Source organism: Microchirus variegatus, assembly GCF_963457635.1.
Source record: "Microchirus variegatus genome assembly, chromosome: 18".
In the NCBI taxonomy this organism is placed as follows: Eukaryota; Metazoa; Chordata; class Actinopteri; order Pleuronectiformes; family Soleidae; genus Microchirus; species Microchirus variegatus.
Genome location: NC_139819.1, coordinates 16,245,390 through 16,267,296, shown reverse-complemented (window position 1 = coordinate 16,267,296; position 21,907 = coordinate 16,245,390). Strand labels below are relative to the sequence as shown.

Below are 21,907 nucleotides of genomic sequence, written 5' to 3'. Positions count from 1 at the left end.
ATTTGTGATGTGTTTTGCACCTCAGGGCCTAGTATATAATAGCAGCAGTACAACAAAAATACACAAAATATACATAAATTAGAGTTCAGGCTAGAAAATGTATTATTATTCCTTTTTTTTTTTTTTTAAGAAGATTTAAAATTATCGAGTGTCGCCACTGCAAAGAGGACGCAAGGGTTCTAGAAGTCCTGAAGCACATGTTTAAACTCAAGGCACGGTGGCCAGATGTGGCTTTCAGGCGTGCGTTGACCATAAACTACATTTCCCACAATGCATGGCGATTGCGTTACCCGCAAAGTAACGGCATCCTGCCACTAGATCGCAGTATATCATTGTATTTGCGTCATGCGACGAGTGAAATTGAGATTAAAGATTGTGATTGCAGCAGAATGTGTTCACAGAAGCCACAACCAAAAATGTGGCAGTGAAAGCTAGTTTTATTGTGGCTGAAGAAATCAAGAAGTCAAGAAACACCATCGCGAACATCTATAACGCATCATATTTGTAACTTGAATAAGTAATAAACACAGAAAGTTATTTAGCAATATGTTACAGAGTAGTCGATGTGGCCCTCAGTGAAAATGAGTTTGACACCCCTGGTAAAGAGTTCTGTTCTGTTCTGGCAGTAATGTTCTCTCTCTCTCTCTCTCTGTCTCTGTCTCTCTCTCTCCCTGACAGTCTTTGGATTTTTACAGAGGGAGGAGCAGTAAAATCTAAACTCTTCCGTGTTTTTTGCTCAGATTCAATTTTACTTGTGAAGCAGAAGGACAAAAAAAGTGAGTGTTCATATGATGACGATGATATTTGATTATATATGATGATCATTTACTGTGTGTGTGTGTGTGTGTAATCAAAGTTAGGGTGAGGTCAGGGTTAGGATTAAGTCAGCAAATGTGTGTGTTTTAAACCTGTGTGTGTGTCTCTATAACCTGTGTGTGTGTGTGTGTGTGTGTGTGTGTGTGTGTGTGTTTCTCTCTAACTCCAGATGAAATTGAGCTAAAGGCTTCACATTGTGTCTCCCTCTCTCTCAGACTGAATGAAGTCCAGAAGATGAGCGGTTGTGTGGAGGAGGACGAGGACACAGCAGAGTCTCCAGGACCCAGCTGTCTGTCTGTGAAGAATAACCAGTCTAGACTTGAACTTCTGTACTTCAGTGATGAACCTGGAGCCTCAGACACAAAGTAAGAGAGAAAAACTCTTCCAGGTTCTTCGTACGTGGCATGTTGTGTGAAGTGTCACAGAATAGAACAGAGAAAATATTTCCCAAACTGGTCTCTCGACATTCCCACTGCAGCACAACGTTGCACAAACGCAACAAGTAAACGATGAACCTTAAAATCCACCCTGACTGTACACACACAAAAAAACCTAGATTTTTGATTTCAACAACTAAAATATGAGAACTTTAAAAAGATTCAAGTCCAGTGCAATCAAAGAAAAATCAGTTATTCATGAACAGTTAAGCTGAGAGATGAATCTACCCAACAACCACATTTCAAATGTTTTCAACAGTGTGTTCTCTTATGAACCAACGACATGAGAAATAGAATCTTTCCTGAACAAACACTTTGTTACCAGCGGTGGACAAAAGGTCACCTCCTCCTCCTCCTCCAGCCACTGCTCTGCTGTCACTTTCAGGTTGCTCCCTCAAGTCAGAAAATCTAATTTTTATCATCATAAATGCACTTTGTCGTTCACCTCTAATATTAACTCAACTAAGACGGCTACAATAATGCGCATTAATATATTTTAAACCTGTCTGTGACGCATTTAATTGCAATTCTTTTAGTTTTTATCCAAACACATGCATATAAACCTCCTTTTTTTTGTCTTCTATTTTATTCTTGTTTGAACATGTGAATTTCCCCAGTGTATGATCAACAAAGCCTCATCTAATCTAATCTAATCTAATCTACAGTACATATACATACAAATTCAATTAAAGATTGACAATAATAATAGACTTTTCATATTTCTTCATCGCCATAGATTCCCATTGATTTATGAAGGTATATTTTTAACACATTGTTAAGTAGATAAAAAATAACCTGTGTTGGGTCAAAGCAAAAAACCCAACCCTGCTGGGTTTAATGAACCCACGTGTGGTTCAGTCTCTCAATGAATCAGCTCTGGATTACCACATTTTCAATTTTCAACCCAGCAGTTTGTTTTTTGTTACTAAGTTTTATGTCATTAATTTGAAATAATCTCTTGTCCAACAGAAAGTGAATAACATCAAATCAAAAGTCTCAGCCTCAACAAACGAGGACACATTTTTGATATTTTTTGATATTTTATGCTGTATAACATTTTCAAATATTATACAGCATAAAAATGAGTCTCATTCCTGTTTGAGCTCATGTTTCCTGAATGTTTCCTGCTGACATGGAACTAACAGCCTTGCGATGCCTTCAGGTATTTTCATGGAAATAGGAAACGTCAGAACTGAACAGGTCGTAGTCCCAACACAGACAGAAGTCCATCACTTTTATTCATCTTAACTAAACAAACATCAAAGCATTGAGTCAGCTGGCTTACCTGGCTAACATTAGCATACCAGACCCAAACCCAGATATCGGGTCAAAGTGTGTGTGTGAACTCAGCATGTCAGGTCTACTCTGGAGGTCACACTGACCACTGAGGCTGCTTTGTGATCACAGTGTCTTTAAGAAGACCATCATCAGTGATGGATGTGATGTTTGTTTTATCAGAGGTCAGAACCAGAGATGGAGAGCAGAGACTCCAGGTCAGTCTGTGAAGAGTGACCTGTCTGTCGGAGGACGTCTAAACTTCAGTCATAAACCTGGAGCCTCAGAGACAGAGTAAGAGACAGTTTGTCCTGTGAAGGAGTCAGTTTGTCTCATGTCCCACAGACACATGTCCACCTGTCCCTGACATGTTAGTAATAAAGAAATGTCTTCACAGAGACGAGTTTGCTGTTCCTGTGGACGAGCAGACGTCCTGCTGTCCTCTGTGTCAGGACGTCTTGAAGGATCCAGTCTCCATTAGCTGTGGTCACTGGTTCTGCAAACGCTGCATCTCCTCATACTGGGGCCAGTCTGGTCCTCCAGGAGACTCCTGCTGTCCTCAGTGTGGACAAAGACCCAGGACAGGACGTGGACAACAAGGTAAGATTCATAAGGAGAGCAGCTCCCATCAGCATGAGCAGACTTTAGAAATGGAAAAACAGGAGAAAAATGTTTTAAAAGTTAAAAATGTTACTCGTGATCATGAAGATGATGGAGTTTAACTCTCCGTTGCCTCCTGCAGGTTGAAGAAATAAAGGTTTACCCTCATTTTCTTGCTTTTCTATCATTATTGGTCTCTTGTATGCAGATGATTCTCTTTCCTTCACAATCATCACAGTTATTCTAGAATGATTCAGTCTTTCACAATAAAGTTATTCAAGTCATTACAGTGAAAATGACTGTAGTTTTTCATTTGACAACAAACACCATAAAACAGCAAAGTCACAGAAAAACATCAGCTGCTCAGATTCTTTCTTCAGTCTGACTTTGTCTCCTGTCTTTCAGCAGATGTTGGTCTGCAGAAGGTTCTAGATGAACATAAGATCAGTCTGAGGAGGAGATTTGAACATGTGACTGAAGGAACTGAAGGAAGAGGAAATAGAACCCTACTGAACAAGATCTTCACTGAGCTCTACATCACAGAGGGACAGAGTGAAGAGGTCAATACTCAACATGAGGTGATGCAGCTGGAGACGACCTCCAAGAAGAAGATCGTCCAGGACACTCCCATCAAGTGCTGCGACATCTTTAAAGCCTTACCTGACCAGCAGGGGCGCATCAGAGTCGTGCTGACCAACGGTGTCGCTGGTGTTGGAAAAACTTTCTCAGTGCAGAAGTTCACTCTGGACTGGGCCGAGGGTTTGGAAAACCAGGATGTGAATCTGCTGATTCTACTATCGTTCAGGGAGCTGAACCTGATCAGAGATCAGCAGCACAGTCTTCTCACGCTGCTCCGTGTTTTCCATCCAACATTAGAGAAGGTCAGAGCAGAGAAGCTCGCTGTCTGTAAACTTTTGTTCATCTTTGACGGCCTGGATGAAAGCAGACTCTCACTGGACTTCAACAACAGGACGCTGGTTTCTGACGTCACACACAGGTCATCAGTCAACGTGCTGCTGACCAACCTCATCCAGGGGAATCTGCTTCCCTCAGCTCTCATCTGGTTAACTTCTCGACCTGCAGCGGCCAATCAGATCCCTCCTACATGTGTTGACAGGGTAACAGAAGTACGAGGCTTCACTGAGGACCAGAAGAACGAGTACTTCAGGAAGAGATCCAGAACTGAAGATCTGTCCAACAGGATCATCTCACACATCAATACGTCCAGGAGCCTTCACATCATGTGTCAAATCCCAGTCTTCTGCTGGATCAGTGCTACAGTTCTGGAGCACATGTTGACCACAGAGCAGACAGGAGAGTTGCCCAAGACCCTGACAGACCTGTACTCACACTTCCTGCTGGTTCAGACAAAGAGGAAGAAGAACAAGTACGAGAAAGGACGTGAGACGAGTCCACAGGAGCTGATGGAGGCCGACAGAGACATTCTTCTGAAGCTGGGGAGGCTGGCCTTTGAACATCTGCAGAAAGGAGACATCATGTTCTACCAAGAAGACCTGGACCGGTGTGGTCTCTGTGTGACAGAGACCTCAGTTTACTCAGGACTTTGTACAGAGATCTTCAGAAGAGAGAGTGTGATCTTCCAGAAAGCAGTCTACTGTTTTGTTCATCTGAGCGTTCAGGAGTTACTGGCTGCAGTCTACATGTTCCACTGTTTCACCAACAGGAAGACAGAGGTACTGCAGGACTTCTTCAGACAAGAAGACAAAGACAGGAAGACAGAGGTACTGCAGGACTTCTTCAGACAAGAAGATGGTGATTATGATGATGATGACGTTGATGGTGATGATGGTGATGATGAAGATGATGGTGATAACACTTCTCTGGACGTCTTCCTGAAAGCAGCCATGAAGAAATCACTTCAAAGTGAAAATGGTCACCTGGACCTGTTTGTCCGCTTCCTCCATGGACTCTGTCTGGAGTCCAACCAGAGACTCTTAGGAGGTCTGCTGGGTCAGACTCAGAACAGTCCAGAAATCATCCAGAGAGTCATCGAGAACCTGAAGAAGATGAACACGAAGAACATCTCACCTGACAGAAGCATCAACATATTCCACTGTCTGACAGAGATGAACGACCAATCAGTGCATCAGGAGATCCAAGAGTTCATGAAGTCAAAGGACAGAGGACAGAGACTTTCTGAGATCCACTGCTCAGCTCTGGCCTACATGCTGCAGATGTCTGAGGAGGTTCTGGATGAGTTGGACCTTGACAAGTACAACACATCATACCAGGGAAAACAGAGACTGATTCCAGCTGTGAGGAACTGCAGGAAGGCCAAGTAAGAAAGAAATGATCAATAACATCATCAATCAGTGATGGTTGATCAAATATTCTTCTCACTTTGTGAGTCAGCTGTGTTGTTTTTCATGTTTTAAATGATTTCAGATGCTTGTGATTCTTGCTTTGAGCTTCTTTATTTTGTCATTTACTGTTAATGTTTCATTGTTAACTTTCTCTTCATGTGACTTTGATTCTTTTTGGTTTCACCTAAACCTGATTAGACTCCAACATGGGTCAAAGCAAACCCAAAGACCTGATCAGAACCACTCCGTGTTCAGATCCAGAGAACTCTGCTGATGTTACATTAAGGCACAGAGTGCCTTTAGTCGAGTGACATTAGCTGGTTAATAACCATCAGCTGTGAAGTCGCTGCTGATTGGGTCTGTGTCTCTGGACCGGGTCGGACCAACATGTCTGAGTTTGACATGAGTCCAGGTCCCAGGTGTGTTCCACATACTCAGACTGTGGACGTGATGTACACCTCACTGTGACTCCATGAAAGATGTTTCATGTCAAACACAACATGTCACAATGTGAACATAGGATATTTGTTCTACTGGATTATTGTGAACTCTCAGAGACTTAGTGTGAAGTCGTGGTCTCAGCTCTGAACACATGATCAAACACTGACTGGTTTCAAGCAGCAGCTTCTCATCTTGTATTCTTTATTCAGGTTGAGTGGCTGCAGATTGTCAGAAATCAGCTGTTCTTCTGTGGTCTCAGTTCTGAAGTCAAACTCCTCCCACCTGAGAGAACTGGACCTGAGTCTGAACAATCTGCAGGATTCAGGTGTGAAGCTGCTGTGTTCTGGACTGGAGAGTCCACATTGCAGACTGAAGACTCTGAGGTGAGTTCAATCAGGTTAGACTGAAGCTACTGTTGTTTTTTTAAACTTTCATTTTATTAACATTAAACTAATCTGATTCACACACACTTACCCACACAGTCTCACACGCACGCACACACACGCACACACACACACACACACACACACACACACACACACACACACACACACACACACACACACACACACACACACACACACAGTCGTTGTCTAAAGTCTCATCTTTTATTCTTTATTCAGGTTGATAAACTGCAGTTTATCAGAGATCAGCTGTTGTTCTGTGGTCTCAGTTCTGAAGTCAAACTCTTCCCACCTGAGAGAACTGGACCTGAGTCTGAACGATCTGCAGGATCCAGGAGTGAAGCAGCTGTGTTCTGGACTGGAGAGTCCACATTGTAGACTGAAGACTCTGAGGTGAGCTCACTGACTGAAGCTACTGTTGTTGTTTTTTAACTGTCATTTTATTAACATTAAACTGATTTGATTCACACACACACACACACACACACACACACACACACACACACACACACACACACACACACACACACACACACACACACACACACACACACACAGTCTCACACACACATTATCATCACACACACTCACACTCTCTCTCACACACACACACACAGTCGCTGTCTAAAGTTTCCTCTTTTATTCTTTATTCAGGTTGATAAACTGCAGTTTATCACACACACACACACTCGCTCTCTCTCACACACACACACACAAACTCTCTCCCTCGCACACACACACACTCTCTCTGTCTAAAGTCTCATCTTTTATTCTTTATTCAGGTTGAGTGGCTGCAGATTGTCAGAGATCAGCTGTTCTTCTCTGGTCTCAGTTCTGAAGTCAAACTCCTCCCACCTGAGAGAACTGGACCTGAGTCTGAACAAGGATCTGAAGGATTCAGGAGTGAAGCTGCTCTGTTCTCCACTAGAGAGTCCACATTGTAGACTGAAGACTCTGAGGTGCGTTCACTGACTGAAGCAGTTGTTGATTTTTAAACTTTCATTTTATTAACATTAAACTGATTTGATTCACTCACTCACACACACATACTCACTCACTCACACACACACACTTTCTCTCACACTCACTCACACACATTCACTCACTCTTTCGCTCTCTCACACACACACACAGTCGTTGTTGTAAATCTAATCTTTTATTCTTTATTCAGGTTGATAAACTGCAGTTTATCAGAAATCAGCTGTTCTTCTCTGGTCTCAGTTCTTAAGTCAAACTCCTCCCACCTGAGAGAACTGGACCTGAGTCTGAACGATCTGAAGGATTCAGGAGTGAAGCTGCTGTGTTCTGGACTGGAGAGTCCACATTGTAGACTGAAGACTCTGAGGTGAGTTCACTGACTGAAGCAGTTGTTAATTTTTAAACTTTCATTTCATTGACATTAAACTCATTTGATACACACACACACACACACTCTCACTCACTCACTAACACGTTCTCTCTCTCTCTCTCTCTCTCTCTCTCTCTCTCTCTCTCTCTCTCTCTCTCTCTCTCTCTCTCCACACACTCACACTCTCTTTCACACACACACACACAGTCTATGTCTAAAGTCTCATTTTTTATTCTTTATTCAGGTTGAGTGGCTGCAGATTGTCAGAGATCAGCTGTTCTTCTGTGGTCTCAGTTCTGAAGTCAAACTCCTCCCACCTGAGAGAACTGGACCTGAGTGACAACCCTGATCTGAAGGATTCAGGAGTGAAGCTGCTGTGTTCTGGACTGGAGAGTCCACATTGTAGACTGAAGACCATGAGGTGAGTTCACTGACTCAATCTGCTGCTGTTGTTTTTTGTAAACTTTCATTTTATTAACATTAAAATTATTTGATTCGCACGCACACACACACACACACACCCATACACACTCACTCACTCACACCCTCTCTCGCTCTCTCACTCTCACACACACACCCTCTCTCACACTTACTCACTCTTTCTCACACACACACACACACACACACACACACACTTACTCACTCACTCTTTCTCACTCACACACTTACTCACCCACTCTCTCTCACACACACTCACCCTTTCTCACTCACACACACTCACTCTCTCGCTCACTCTCTCTCACTCTCTTACTCACACACACACTCTCTCTCTCACTCACACAATTACTCACACTCTCTCGCACTCACTCACACTCTCTCTCACTCACTCACACACTCTCACCCATTCTCTCCACCCTCTCTCTCTCTCACACTCACTCACACACTCTCTCTCACACACACACTCACTCACACTCTCACTCACTCTCTGACTCATGCACTCACTCTCACACACACTCACTCACTCACACTCTCTCTTTCTCGCTCACACTCTCACTCACACACGCTCTCACTCACACACACTCTCTCTCACACACTCACTCATTCACTTTCTCACTCTCACACACACATACACTCTCACTCTCTCTCTTTCACACACTCTCTCACACACACTCACTCTTTCTCACTCTCTCACACACTTACTCACTCTCTTGCTCTCTCACACTCACTCACACACTCTCTCACTCACTCTCTCTCTCACACACTCACTCTCTCACTCACTCTTTTTCACTCTCTCTCACACACACATACTCACTCACATTGTCTTTCACACTCACTCTCTCGCGCTCACTCACTCACTCACTCACACATGCTCTTTCTCTCTCTCTCTCTCTCTCTCTCACTCACACACTCTCTCATGCACTCTCTCTCACGCACTCATCTTTTATTCTTTATTCAGGTTGATAAACTGCAGTTTGTCAGAGATCAGCTGTTCTTCTCTGGTCTCAGTTCTGAAGTCAAACTCCTCCCACCTGAGAGAACTGGACCTGAGTCTGAACAAGGATGTGAAGGATTCAGGAGTGAAGCTGCTGTGTTCTGGACTGGAGAGTCCACATTGTAGACTGAAGACTCTGAGGTGAGTTCACTGACTGAAGCAGTTGTTGATTTTTTAAACTTTCATTTCATTAACATTAAACTCATTTGATTCACACACACACTCACTCGCACACACACACACACACACACACACACACACACACACACACACACACACACACACACACACACACACACACACACACACAGTCGTCTAAAATCTCATCTTTTATTCTTTATTCAGGTTGAAGGGCTGCAGTTTGTCAGAGCTCACCTGTTCTTCTCTGGTCTCAGTTCTGAAGTCAAACTCCTCCCACCTGAGAGAACTGGACCTGCGTCTGAACGATCTGAAGGATTCAGGAGTGAAGCTGCTGTCTGATCTTGTGCAGAGTCCAGTCTACAGACTGAAGACTCTGAGGTCAGTAGAGAGTGTCGCAGCCGTTCATCAGAGGCTATTGATTTTCTGTTTACTAAGGTGACTTGTTTATTATTTATGACAATATAAATAATGAAATTAAAGCTAAATTTAGAATAGTTTATTTAGCATAGTATATGATATTGCCAGGACTGCTTTGTTTTGCTACCAGTAGGAGTGCGTGTGGGTTTTGCGTAGCGCCCAGGTATTATAAGGCCAGATGCGTGTTTGTCAGATGAAACTAAATGTCAAGGGAAAGAGGCGGTGGTTCAAAAAAGTATTTCGACCGCTTTATTAAGTTCATTTGTTGCTTATATTGGTTTATTCGTTTCCCAGTATAATTTCCTTAATGTAGAAGACTGTAGAAGAATGTAGAAGAAAATAATGCAATTATTTTTTTAAGGTGCAAGTTTTTTGAAGTAATTGGAAGCGAGTCTATCCACGGACCAAACAAAGAATAGCCGAGACAGAGTGTATGTATATGTATATGTATATTTGTGTGTATTAATGTATATATATATATTAGGGCTGAACGATTTTAGGAAAAAATCTAATAGCGATTTTTCTTGCAGATATTTCGATTTCACATCTTGTTGGAACCGTTTTATTGGTGTTCCAAACTGATCTTGGACAGACTTTAAGCGGGTATAGACTGGCGCGTCATGACTGCAGTTCTTTAATGATAGGCAGAACGCCATATATATGTATATGTATATGTATATGTATATTTAAGATGGCTGTTCCATATATATACATAGTATATATGTGTGTGTATATATATATATGATGTTTGTCCCAACAGAATCGGCTTTCAGGTGGTCGAAGCTCCCGTAGAGGACACATGTGAGTGCTTTCTACTAAATTTGCCAGAAATGTTCAATCCCAGGAGCGCCCCCTGTGGTTGTTATTCCATGTCAAGTGAGCAATTCAAGATGGCTGTTCCATTTTCTTTTCTTTTGTGCCGTTCACACATTGACACACCAAGATTGCTAATTAACCTAATTAACCTCCCACTGTGGAAACTGAAATGCACTTCATTCAGATTTAATCATCACTTAGACTTCCAAGTCTATCTTTTTGTTGAGATGGTTTGTTCTTTTGGGATGAAAATGTTGACTCGTGAGCCATTTTTGCATTCTACATCAGGTGACTCTTCTGAAGTCCAACTGGACCCAAACACATCAGACTCAGAGCTGGACTCTGAGGAAGAGTCTGACCTGACGAAGGTGAGAGAAACTCCAGTACAAGTGGACTTCAGTAATCCTGTATCTAACCTGATTGGCTTCCTTTTTTGTGGTAGCGTAGCCTTATCATTGATTCCACACGGTGACAGCTACATCAACTACGTAACTAGCGTCATATCGTGTGGAAGATTTAGGAAGACTGACTTATGTGATGTTTGGTTCTGACTCTCAGCCTTCGTCCCTCTTCACACCTGAGCTGCAAACTGAATCTACCAAAGTCTCTTACAGGTAATCACATGACAAACTTCACTGGGCGGAGCTTATAACGTTGTCATATAAGGCGACCGCTGACAGCTGTTTGGGAACACATTTTCTTGCTGTTGACGCATGAACGATAACAGGTGTTTATCATGTTCTTCAGGTTCAGGTGTCCTGGTCCAGGTGGGTTCCATTGTAATCTGACTGGACTGGTGTTTGTTGTGGATCAGGAGGTGGAGCTGCTCTACAGGACCGTCCAATGGGACGAGAGCCTCCTCCAATCAGCCGACATGATGGCTGCAGGGCCGCTGTTCGATATCCAGTGTCCTGAAGGTGGCGTCAGTGAGCTCCACCTGCCCCACTGTGTGAGCGAGGAAGGTAAAGTGAGGAAATGACGGTGTATGAAATGTCATGAACTTGGTTGCAAAGAGCCAGATAGTGTGATGTTTAACAAAGTCTGTGCTTTTCCAGCATTTCAGCCTGACCTGCTGTCCGTCGCCCACATCACCTCTGATGGAATTAACACCATGAAGCCACTGAAGGTCACGGACACTCACGTGATAGTGGAGCTCCCTCATCTGTCCATGTTCGGCCTGATCAACAAAATCCACAAACGCTTGTCGACCATGAGAGGCCAAGTTCTGCTGTTTCTCCGACCGCCGAACACTCGACCTCGAATACTCGACGTCATTCTGCTGCAGGATAACATCCCATTACCAGAGGTAAAGTGTTCAGGGTTATTTCCTGCTGCCGAGAACCTGCCTGAGACACAGAGGCTCATTCTCAGTGAAAAATATGGCTGCCACGAGGCAGCAGAGGACCAGCAGCTAAAATCACTGATTTTCTCTGTGAGGTTTGGTGTGGAAACCTCTTCATGATCATATTTCATATCTTTGTTGTTAAAGGTAGAATCTCAACAACGTGGCGCAGAATTCATCACCATCTCAGGAGAGTGTAAGCTGAGAAGAGGTCAGAGTTACAGCGTTCACAGTGACTGTGAAGAGGTGGAGATTCAGCCTCTGGTGAGTACACACACACACACACACACACACACACACACACACACACACACACACACACACACACACACACACACACACACACACACACACACACACACTCACACACACACACTAACACTCACACTCACACACACACACACTTTAACCACCTCTTCACACACACAGACACACACCAGACATGCAAACTGTTATATTTCGGAATGGACCGATAATTTGGAGGCCGAAACACAGCGAGTACCAGCACCTATTAAATGCTGGAAAGTCTCTTTGCTCAAAAGCAAAACTTATGAACTCCCCGTGACATTCACTTCACATCAGAGAACATTCTCTCTCTTTGAGCAGTTAACTAAAGAGATCAGCTCATCTGATGCATCTATCCATCCATCCATTATCTACCACTTTATCCTCCACTGGAGGGTCGCGGGGGGTGCTGTGCCTATCTTAGCTGACATTGGGCGATAGGCGGGGTACACCCTGGACAGTGCGCCAGTCCATCGTAGGGCTACATATAGAGACAAACAGCCATTCACTCACACTCTCACACCTACGGTCAATTTAGAGTCACTAATTCACCTAATCCCCATATCACATGTTTTTGTACTGTGGGGGGAAGCCGGAGAACCTGCATGCAAACTCCTTGCAGAAAGGCCCTTGTTCTGAAGTTGTTCCAAACGGGTCTCGTACCCAGGAACCCCGGTCTTCTTGCTGCAAAGGCAAGAGTGCTAACTGATGTATCTGTTATTCCCTTAATTACAGCGTTAAAGTGTCTTCTACGCAAAGATTGAGACCACGGAGTGAAAACAATGAAAAGTGCACTCAGCTCTTAAGAGTCTGTCACTACTTTTAATCAGATCTACTCGGATCACCTGCACTTCATCGTGACTGTACTCGATCCTCGTCATAAAGATCATTATTTTTATGTAGGGACAAAACTGTGTGTAGAGAAATGATCCAGTCTGCGTTGGATACGGAGAGCCCGCTTGGAGACGGAGAAGCTGTGCACAGGAGAGGGAGAACAGTACAGCGCAGGGGAGGTGTGCAGAAATCTGTCTGCACAGATGAGGGGGCACTACCACTTTTTTATTAATGTTGATTTATTTTACTTTTGTGACAAGCATTGCATGGCTTGTTTTAAGATTCACTGGCCGATTACTTAATTAGGATTTAACTTGTGAAATTAAATAACTTTAACCAGTGAAAACAATTGAACAATTGATAAATCAGCGGATTCAAGAAAGTTGCATTTCATTAATGGACATTTTATTCACAAAAAGCACACACCATGGTTGTAAAGTAAGTGTAAAAGGTAAAAAACAGAATTCTAAAAAAATGTTAACTTGGAATTTGGAAAAAAATACAACGGAATTTGGAAAAAAAATAAAATGGATTTCTCAGGGCCCTACGAGTGCATCTTGACTCAACATGAACATGAACGCATGCGTGAATATTACATGATTGGAAGCCAACACATCTCTGATTCCAGAATGCTCGTGGGAATAGACTTCATCCGGCTTGTTTTGTGACGTAACGCCATTTCCTTTCTCACGCACTCTTCTCACCTTTTTCACCCCTGACCAGTTTGCATGCCTGACACACACTTGAATCATCATTACACACACACACTCTCACACACATGCGCACACACACACACACACACTTGAATCACATACACGTGTGGTTTTCAGACATACGACTTCCGCCCGAGGAATGGACCAAATTTCCTCCCTACCTTTGAGGTTTTTCTGCCTGGAAAATGTGACAAAGTGACTTTGATCCTCCAGGACGGAGAAAAGAGGGAAATCTGGAAACGTGATGTTCCTCTGCCAGGTAACCGCTTTCAAAAGCTTTCAAGGACTCTTTCTGTTTGTCCACACTCCAACACAACCCAGCAGCTTTCAAACTAAAAACTTAATTTCTGTTCGTTTACGCTAAGGTCATTCAACACAAGAGTCTCAGGAAGAATCAGCAGTAAGGAAACTGGGCTCAGAGGACAAGCTCCGCAAGTGTCGGGTCCAGTTTATCGATTGCATGTCTTCACCCTGTCTCGACAAGGTTCTGGACAAACTTCTCGATCATAGAGTCATAAGTGATGCCGAGATGGAGAAGGTCAGGGTCAAGGAAAGACGTGACAAAGCACAGATGTTGGTGGACATGGTCCTGAGGAAGGGAAATAAAGCCTGCTCACATCTGATCACTTCTGTCTCTATGGAGGACCCTTATCTCTCCATAAAACTCAAACTATGAGGACGATTCTCTGTTTGACGCTCTCTCATTTCTTTCATTTCTCCTGGAACAAAGTGTGAGGAGCAGATTGTTCTTCTTGAGAGTATTTTTCCTGCATTGATGAGCGGGTTAACGTGCATAAAGAAACACTGGGAAGTCGGGAAGGAGGTCAGGTGTTCAAAAAATTCCAAAGTGGCATCGTGCTCGGACCCGCGATTTTCCTGGATGTTTTTTTGGGTATAGGCTACGTGCACAATGGAACTTCCACCCGTGACTGCTGGTACGGCATTTTTGATGTTACGATATCATGTGTGAGGCATTTACTAAACTGGAAAATATTAAACTCATAATTACTTTGATATAAGCCACACTTGCACCTGGGTGTAGTTGCCTCTATTGTGCCTCCTAATGCATTTCCATGGTTACTACAACCTCAGGGTATTGTAGCCAACTGAAACCTCAGATCTAAGGAACCATCTTTTATTTTTTTTTGGTGCAGGAATTTGATTTGCATGTGTTTACACAGCTCCATAGCGCCCCCTGATAATTAAAAGGTTTTTGTTTTGCACACAGTTGTTCTGATTTTGATGAAAAATGTATTGCCCTCATCATTCCAAACAGATTTCTAATTAACTTTTATTAGAACATTTTTTGAGATTCCATGCATTTGAACAGGACACAGGACTGTCATCACGTTACTTCGTTCACGTTACTGAAGATACTTTATCACAACATTTTAGCATTTAGACCCTCTGTCTTTAGACCCTCTGTCCTTAGACAATCTGTCCTTACATCCTCTGTCCTTGGACCATCTGTCCCTGAGACAATCTGTTTTTAGACCTCTGTCCCTAGACAATCTGTCCTTAAATCATCTGTCCCTGAGACCCTCTGCCCTTAGACTCTCTGTCACTAGACCATCTGTCCCTTAGACCCCCTATCCCGAAACCCTCTGTCCTTAGACTGTGTCCTTAAACCCTCGGTCTCTTAGACCATATGTCCTTGAGTCCCTCTGTCCCTTAGACCATCTGTCCTTAAACCACCTGTCCCTTAGACCATCTGTCCCGCAGACCCTCTGTCTTTAGCCCCTCACATTGAGTGAGGAAAATAAAATGGCAGACACCCCTGTCAGGATGAGAACCCCCCTGATCCTGTTCATAATGAGTTCCAATCACCAAGTGTAGGTGTAATAAACAACATGAAGAAGCTTGTCAGTTTAAATTAAATGAATGAATGAATGAATGAATCGTTTATTTCGGGCATGACAGGTAATCAACATCTGCACACATCAGCATTTAAATTCATACACATGCTGCAGTTCATCTCAAGGCAGTCAACAGTCTACATGCACGTCCGTACATGTGTCCTTATCGAACCGTCACGAGCGATCACAGTCTCGAGTTGTTGCCCAGGGTGTAACGTCACATGCGGCCCAATCAAAAGAGTTCCTTTCAGTCGTGCAATTTTGAACTTAGATGGTGCGAGAGCCCGGTTCTGCAGATTTATTCATCCCTCTCTTGCATAGCTCTCACCACGCTTAGCTTCACCAGCTCTTCTCGTTTGGCTGCGTCCACTCCCATCTGCACCACGCCGTCTCGTGTTGTGGAGATGTCAGTGCGCAACCCCATCACAGCACTCCGAGTCGTGGCGATTTGTCCACTCTCGTATTGAGCTGCTCCGTGGCGGCCTTTCTCTGCTTCCGAAATAGCATGTACATTCCACATGCCAAGGATAAAATTCCAATTATCATGAATCAGTTTCCTTTAATGACAGGATGTTTCTGATTGTTATTCATTTTGCACAGGTGGAAGAAGGCTGACTTACACACAATTGTGTGTGTGAGTCCAATGACAAATCTTGGTCAATTACAACTCCAAGGTTCCTTACAGTAGAACTGGAGGACATAGTAATGCCATCTTAATGTCTATGAGACGTTCTTGGAGCTTTCTAACTTGATTACTGTCAAATGTTCAACTGTGTGTCATCTGAGCAACAGTGGAAATGTAGATAGTGGTTTTTTATAAAACTTCCTAAAGGAACAGGTAAAAAGAATCTAAGCTTGTGGAACTCCACGTTTAACTAAAGTGGGAAAATTCAAAGAAAGTTCATTTTAACAGGAACAAACTGGGATTTATACCAGTTTAATGCAGTTCCTGTGATCCCAATAACCTGTAATAAAATGTTATGGTCAACACTCAGGTCTAACCGTACCAGTACAGATACAAGGTTGTTGTCTGAGGTCAACACAAGGCCGTCGCTGACTTTGAAAATTGCTGTTTCTGTGCTCTGTTTTCTAAATCCTGACTGAAAGACTGAAACCACTAACCCTTATAAATTTCAACAGGTGAAAATAAACAAAACATTTTTTTTAAATGTTCTTATTTTTTAGTCCAAATGAAATAATTAGTTCTGTTTGATTTTGTGTGTATATATACATATATATATATGTATATATACACATATGTATATGCATTGATATATGTATATGTACGTATGTGTGTGTATATATATAAGTATATACACATATACATGTGTGTATATTTTAAATCTTAAAAAAAAAAAACTTTTTCTTTTCTCATTAACTGTAAACATTTCACTGTTGGCCACGCGAGGGCGCTCTGGACATGCTAATGTCGTCATCACTGTAGTTGGAGTATGTACACGCGTGTACACGTGTAGTATAATTACACATGTGCAGTTGAAACTATAAAAAACAATATTTTGCTTTGTGTGTGTGCGTGGGAAAATTGCTTTTTTGGGCCCCATGAGTATCTTTTGTTGCAGTACCCAGTGTGTTCTATCCAAATACATCCATGGCCTGACCGCAGTTAGCCTTTAGTAGACAGCCTTTTCTGACTGTCTGAGCTGCTGGTTAGCTGGGGACCGTATCTGTGTTCCCCGGGTCCTATGTTCCCCGGGGCCTATGTCCCCCGCTTTGTATGTTACCGGGGAACATAGGACCCTTTCTCTAACCCTTATCCTAACCCTACCCTTTTTTTTAAAAAAAGGGTCCTATGTTCCCCTGTCACATACAAATGGACCTTTTTTGGGAAAAACGGGGAACATAGGACCCGGGGAACATAGGTACGACCCCGTTAGCTGCTGCCTTCTTTGTGTCTCTTAGGTAAACTAAGCTTTCAAACACTGAAGTCACATTTGAGTTACACATTTGAACGTCTTAGTTGAGAGTTGTACGATTTACACCGCGGTACTTGAACGCAGCTGAGAGTCGGTTGTCACGGTGACGGGATAACTTTAAAACCTGCCCCATGGCTCGTGTAGTACTCCTGCGTACAGACGGTTCAACGGACACGTTTTGAACCGACAGACGGTGAGCAAACACGGGAAAACAGACCGTGAGACACACTCGCCCGCCAGCATGTGTGAGAGTAGAGCGGTCAGGAGCGGGAAGGTTTACCGGCAGCTGTTTGACGCTCAGGTGGGTCAGTGTTCACGTCAGCGAAGTCTGTGTTGCTCTTCTTCGGCAGTGTAGGTAAGAGGTCGTCCCCCAGCACAGCAGCCATTTTGACAAATAAAGAAAAGAAAACCAGGTGTAAATAAATGCATCATGGCTGAGTTTGTGTCAAAGTGTCCTGACGTACATGAACTGATCAAAATGGCTGCTTTGCCCAGGGCCCTTTACATGAAGGGATACACTCACTGGAAAGATGGAAAGGAGAGTGGAGTTTTAAAGGTGCCATATGTAAGAATGTTCGACAGATTAATCAATTAAGAAAATAATCATTAGTTGAAGCTCTATATGAAATATTTCTGTATGTTTTTTTTTATTACTATATTAAATTTGCATCATAAATACGTTCATACACTCCTTTTTTTCATTCCATATCAAAACAATCACTTTAATGTGAAATATCATCCTAAATATTATTTCCATGAAGTTTTTGACTTCACCGACCTCGAGACCCCTGGTCTGGATCATTTTTCAGGCTACAACTAGGGCTGACTGACTTGGTGAGAGTATTGTATACTCAACAAAAATATAAACGCACAAACTTGAAATGGTGAACAAAATAGAATGCCATGACATTTGCTCAGATTCTTGATGCATTTGTTTATGGAATGATTTGTTTTGCTCAAACCCAATGGTCAATAAAAGGGCACACCAAAATGTGGACTTTTGTCACTTGTCAATATGCCACAGATGTCACAAATCATGAGGGAGCGTTGGCATGCTGAGTGCTGGGTTGAGCGTTACAGCTGTTGCAACACAACTGAATGTGCATCATTCCACGATCATTCCAGGCCACGATCGACAACCTGGTGATGTCCATGATGTCTAATGGTGCACACACACGTTATTGAAGTTTGTGAACTTGGATCACCGACCCCCATTGTGTTCTTCCTGCCATTACTCCAGGACTTTTGTTTTGAAATTCATCCTAATACTTGCAAATTAAAGCCACTTTATTGATAAAGTTATACTGTTATTTTTGGATACTCTGTTTTGTCACATAACAATAACTACAAGTTTTTCTTTGTGCGATTATATTTTTGTTGAGTGTAAGAAATAATGTAAGAAAGTCATCAGTGGCATGAGGCTTTGAACAGTGAAAAAAAGGGGAATAGATTTGTCACTGAAACAGGACAATAAAATGATGTTGGTGTGTAGTTCAAGGCACAGCAGCCAATTCAGTAATACTGCCAACTGCAGTAAAGCACCAATGAAGAAGAAGAGGAATTGTCTTCTTGTTATTATTTGTCTTTGTTTTCATTTGTTTTTTACATTTGGTGGATTCACCCTCATGTTTCTCTTGTTTCTGTTCCCACTTTGTCAAGAGACTTACATTTTTGTGTCAGATTCCCATCCCTAGTAATAATAATAATCAGTGTTTATAATTATTATTATACATTACATTTCTGTATAGCCAGTCTTGTATTGGTGCTTTTACTCCTGTCTGTCTCTGGTTATGTTGGTGGAATATTGCTGAAACCTGCGTTTGTGTGTGTTGTAGGTTCAACTGTCTCGGTCACTGCTGGCTGGACGGAGGGACACGAGGACAGTCTGTCTGTCTGCTGACAGCAACACACATTCCAGCACTATAAGCAGGTACAGCTAACACAGAAAGAGAGACTCTTCTTCTTTCTTTATCATTAGGGTTCAAGCATGACTGTGCAAGAACCCTCTTGAAACTGAAGGTATTATTATTTTTCCGCCAAATGAACCGCATTTTTGAGGGCCTTAACATGCCCCAGAACTCACAGATTTTTGCGACCGCATCCATCCTTGTGAAAATGTTACGTCTTTCAAAGGTTCAGTGAAAAAGCGTGGAAAATTGGAAGTGGGAGGGGCTAAAAACTGACGCAAAAAAGTCCTAGTAGGTAATTTCTTGTCGGGTTTAACGAACATGAACGAAACTTTGTACATATGTTCATTGGGTTGGGCCGTAAATAAAAGTCGACTGTGAATCCTACAGGAAGGCCACCATTTTGAATTGAACGTAAAAACGGAGGCGTTTTTGGCGAATTTGCACCAATGCTACAAAATCTATCTTTGTTTTTTTATTTCTGTTCAAGAAATGACTTCTATCTGTCTGTCAGATTGTTGTCGTCCTCCAGCAGGGGGCAGCAGGTGGATAATCATGACGTTGATGATGTTAGCCAACTTCCATCCACTCTGGGTTAGTGTTGTATTTAACTTGGTAAATTACTTATGGGAATAATACACAACTCTTGCTTTGTTTCATCTTCTTATGTGTTATGAGTCTGTGTGATTCATTTTCTTCTTTCTTTTTGTTCATAAAAACAAACTAAGCAAATGTGATGATAATAAATAAAAAAACAGTACACTGATAATATAACATCAGCACATGCTGATCAGACTTTGTGAATTAGATGAGGGTCTGGTTGGTTTGTGAGGTATAACACAACCACAGACTGAGGTACAGCATTATATGCAACACACAACCAGTCACAACTCGTCTCTCTCTTACAGCGGCCCATTGTCCACGCAACGACGTCATGAAATGTCTGACGGAGAAAAGGCGTAAAAATCATACAGAATCTCTGAAACAACTGGATGCTGAACTGACAAAACTGGCTGAGGTGCAGATATATAACATGCATGAGGCAGTTTACACACTGATACTACACACCTGAGGTAGTGTAATATACCAGAGGCAGTGTACACACAGTTATAGTATTGTGCAAAAAGCAGTTTCCTCCTGACAAATGTGTTATACGTGTGTCCTACATTTTCTGTATTTAGACTTGTGCACAATACTGTATAATACATGTGAGGTGGTATAACCACCTATACAATACACCTGAGGGATACACACTACAAGACATCTTAGGTAGGATTAGGGCTCAACAATTGATCGCACAAAATTGCAATACAGACTACTGCAATTTTCAAAGAGGTGCAAGGTGAAGAGAAGGTGAATAGACCATCATTGTTTCTCACAGATCTCCGCAAATATCACACACTAATCATTTTTAAATATGTTTTTCGAATGAAAATGATAGTAATGGTGTAAAAATTCCTTCTGATAACGCAAAACCATATCACAGGAAACACTTATGGAAGTATACACACTGATATACAGTAATACACCTATAGTATAGAACTGTATAGACATGTTTAACTGTTTAACTTCTGATCGACATATTGTTCTGTCAGGTGTGTGAGACTCAGGTGAGGACCTTTAGTGAGGAGCTGCTGTCCTTTCTGAAGGAGGTGGACCGCCGGTTGGACACCCTAAAGGACAGAATGGAACAGGTTGAACACCTGGATGATGTCACTCTGCAGGTACACAAGTGAATCACCAGTGTCAGTCTTCATCTTAGGGTCATAAGACACATGTTGATATATCACAGTTCCAGTGTTCCACCTTTTTTATTTTCTGTGTATTGTGTAGGACCTGTGTGGTCTCTGGGCGCAGGTGGAGAAGGAGATGAAACTGAAGAAGATGCAAGTCATGGAGATGAACCATAAACTGAGTGACTGTGAGACGCAAAGAACCAATGAGGTCAGAGTATGTTTGAATGACCTTCTCTGCAGTGTGCAGGATAAAGGTCAAGTCCCTGATTCTTGTTCTGTTTGAAATATCTTGTGTTTATCTCACAATAACAGTAATACACTTCATCAAGTGATGAAGTTTCACCATGTGTAGTGTAAATTCTGTCTCTCTCTGCTTTGTGTGGGTAGATAAGAGCTGTGCTCAGGAAGTATTGCCACCTGCTGGAGAAGATTGGCTTCCTGCTGCCACCTGACATCCACAGACTGATCCATAATGAGGCCATGGTAACCTTTGACCTCAAACACACATCATAACTATGGCATAATTTAGCTGTCATTATTAACAGAGTGCACACAGAGTATATACAAGTATGGAGAGTGAAGAAACAGAAACTGAGGGGTGAAGAGTAATTATTACATGTATTGACCTCAATGCAACCTTCATAACTGTGCTCAGTCACCTGGAATAACAGCTTGATTCTCCACAATATTATTTTTCACCTCTCAGTTTCTGTTTAGACTCTTGATCCCTGTCCCTGTGCTTATTTATATTCTGTCTGTGATCGCATAATAAAGACAGCTCCATGACACCTTTGAGGTATCCTGACAGTTCTCTTCTGTGGGTGCCAGTTATTGAATCAGTCTCTGCTG

At 42.4% G+C, this 21,907-nt stretch overlaps 1 protein-coding gene across 1 annotated transcript; it reads left to right on the top strand.

Annotated features, from left to right (window-relative positions):
• Positions 1-1,050: 1,050 nt before the first annotated feature.
• On the top strand, positions 1,051-14,301 carry LOC310939787 (NACHT, LRR and PYD domains-containing protein 3-like; the record flags this gene model as incomplete). Its single annotated transcript, XM_083904631.1, has 18 exons — positions 1,051-1,181; positions 2,712-2,822; positions 2,926-3,128; positions 3,534-4,909; positions 4,940-5,427; positions 6,103-6,276; positions 6,517-6,690; positions 7,080-7,256; positions 7,469-7,642; positions 9,423-9,596; positions 10,396-10,436; positions 10,740-10,819; positions 11,010-11,065; positions 11,199-11,413; positions 11,507-11,757; positions 11,941-12,057; positions 13,839-13,884; positions 13,991-14,301. The coding sequence occupies 18 exons, from the start codon at positions 1,051-1,053 to the stop codon at positions 14,299-14,301; spliced, it is 4,299 nt and encodes a 1,432-aa protein (XP_083760757.1).
• Between the last annotated feature and the right edge of the window lie 7,606 nt (positions 14,302-21,907).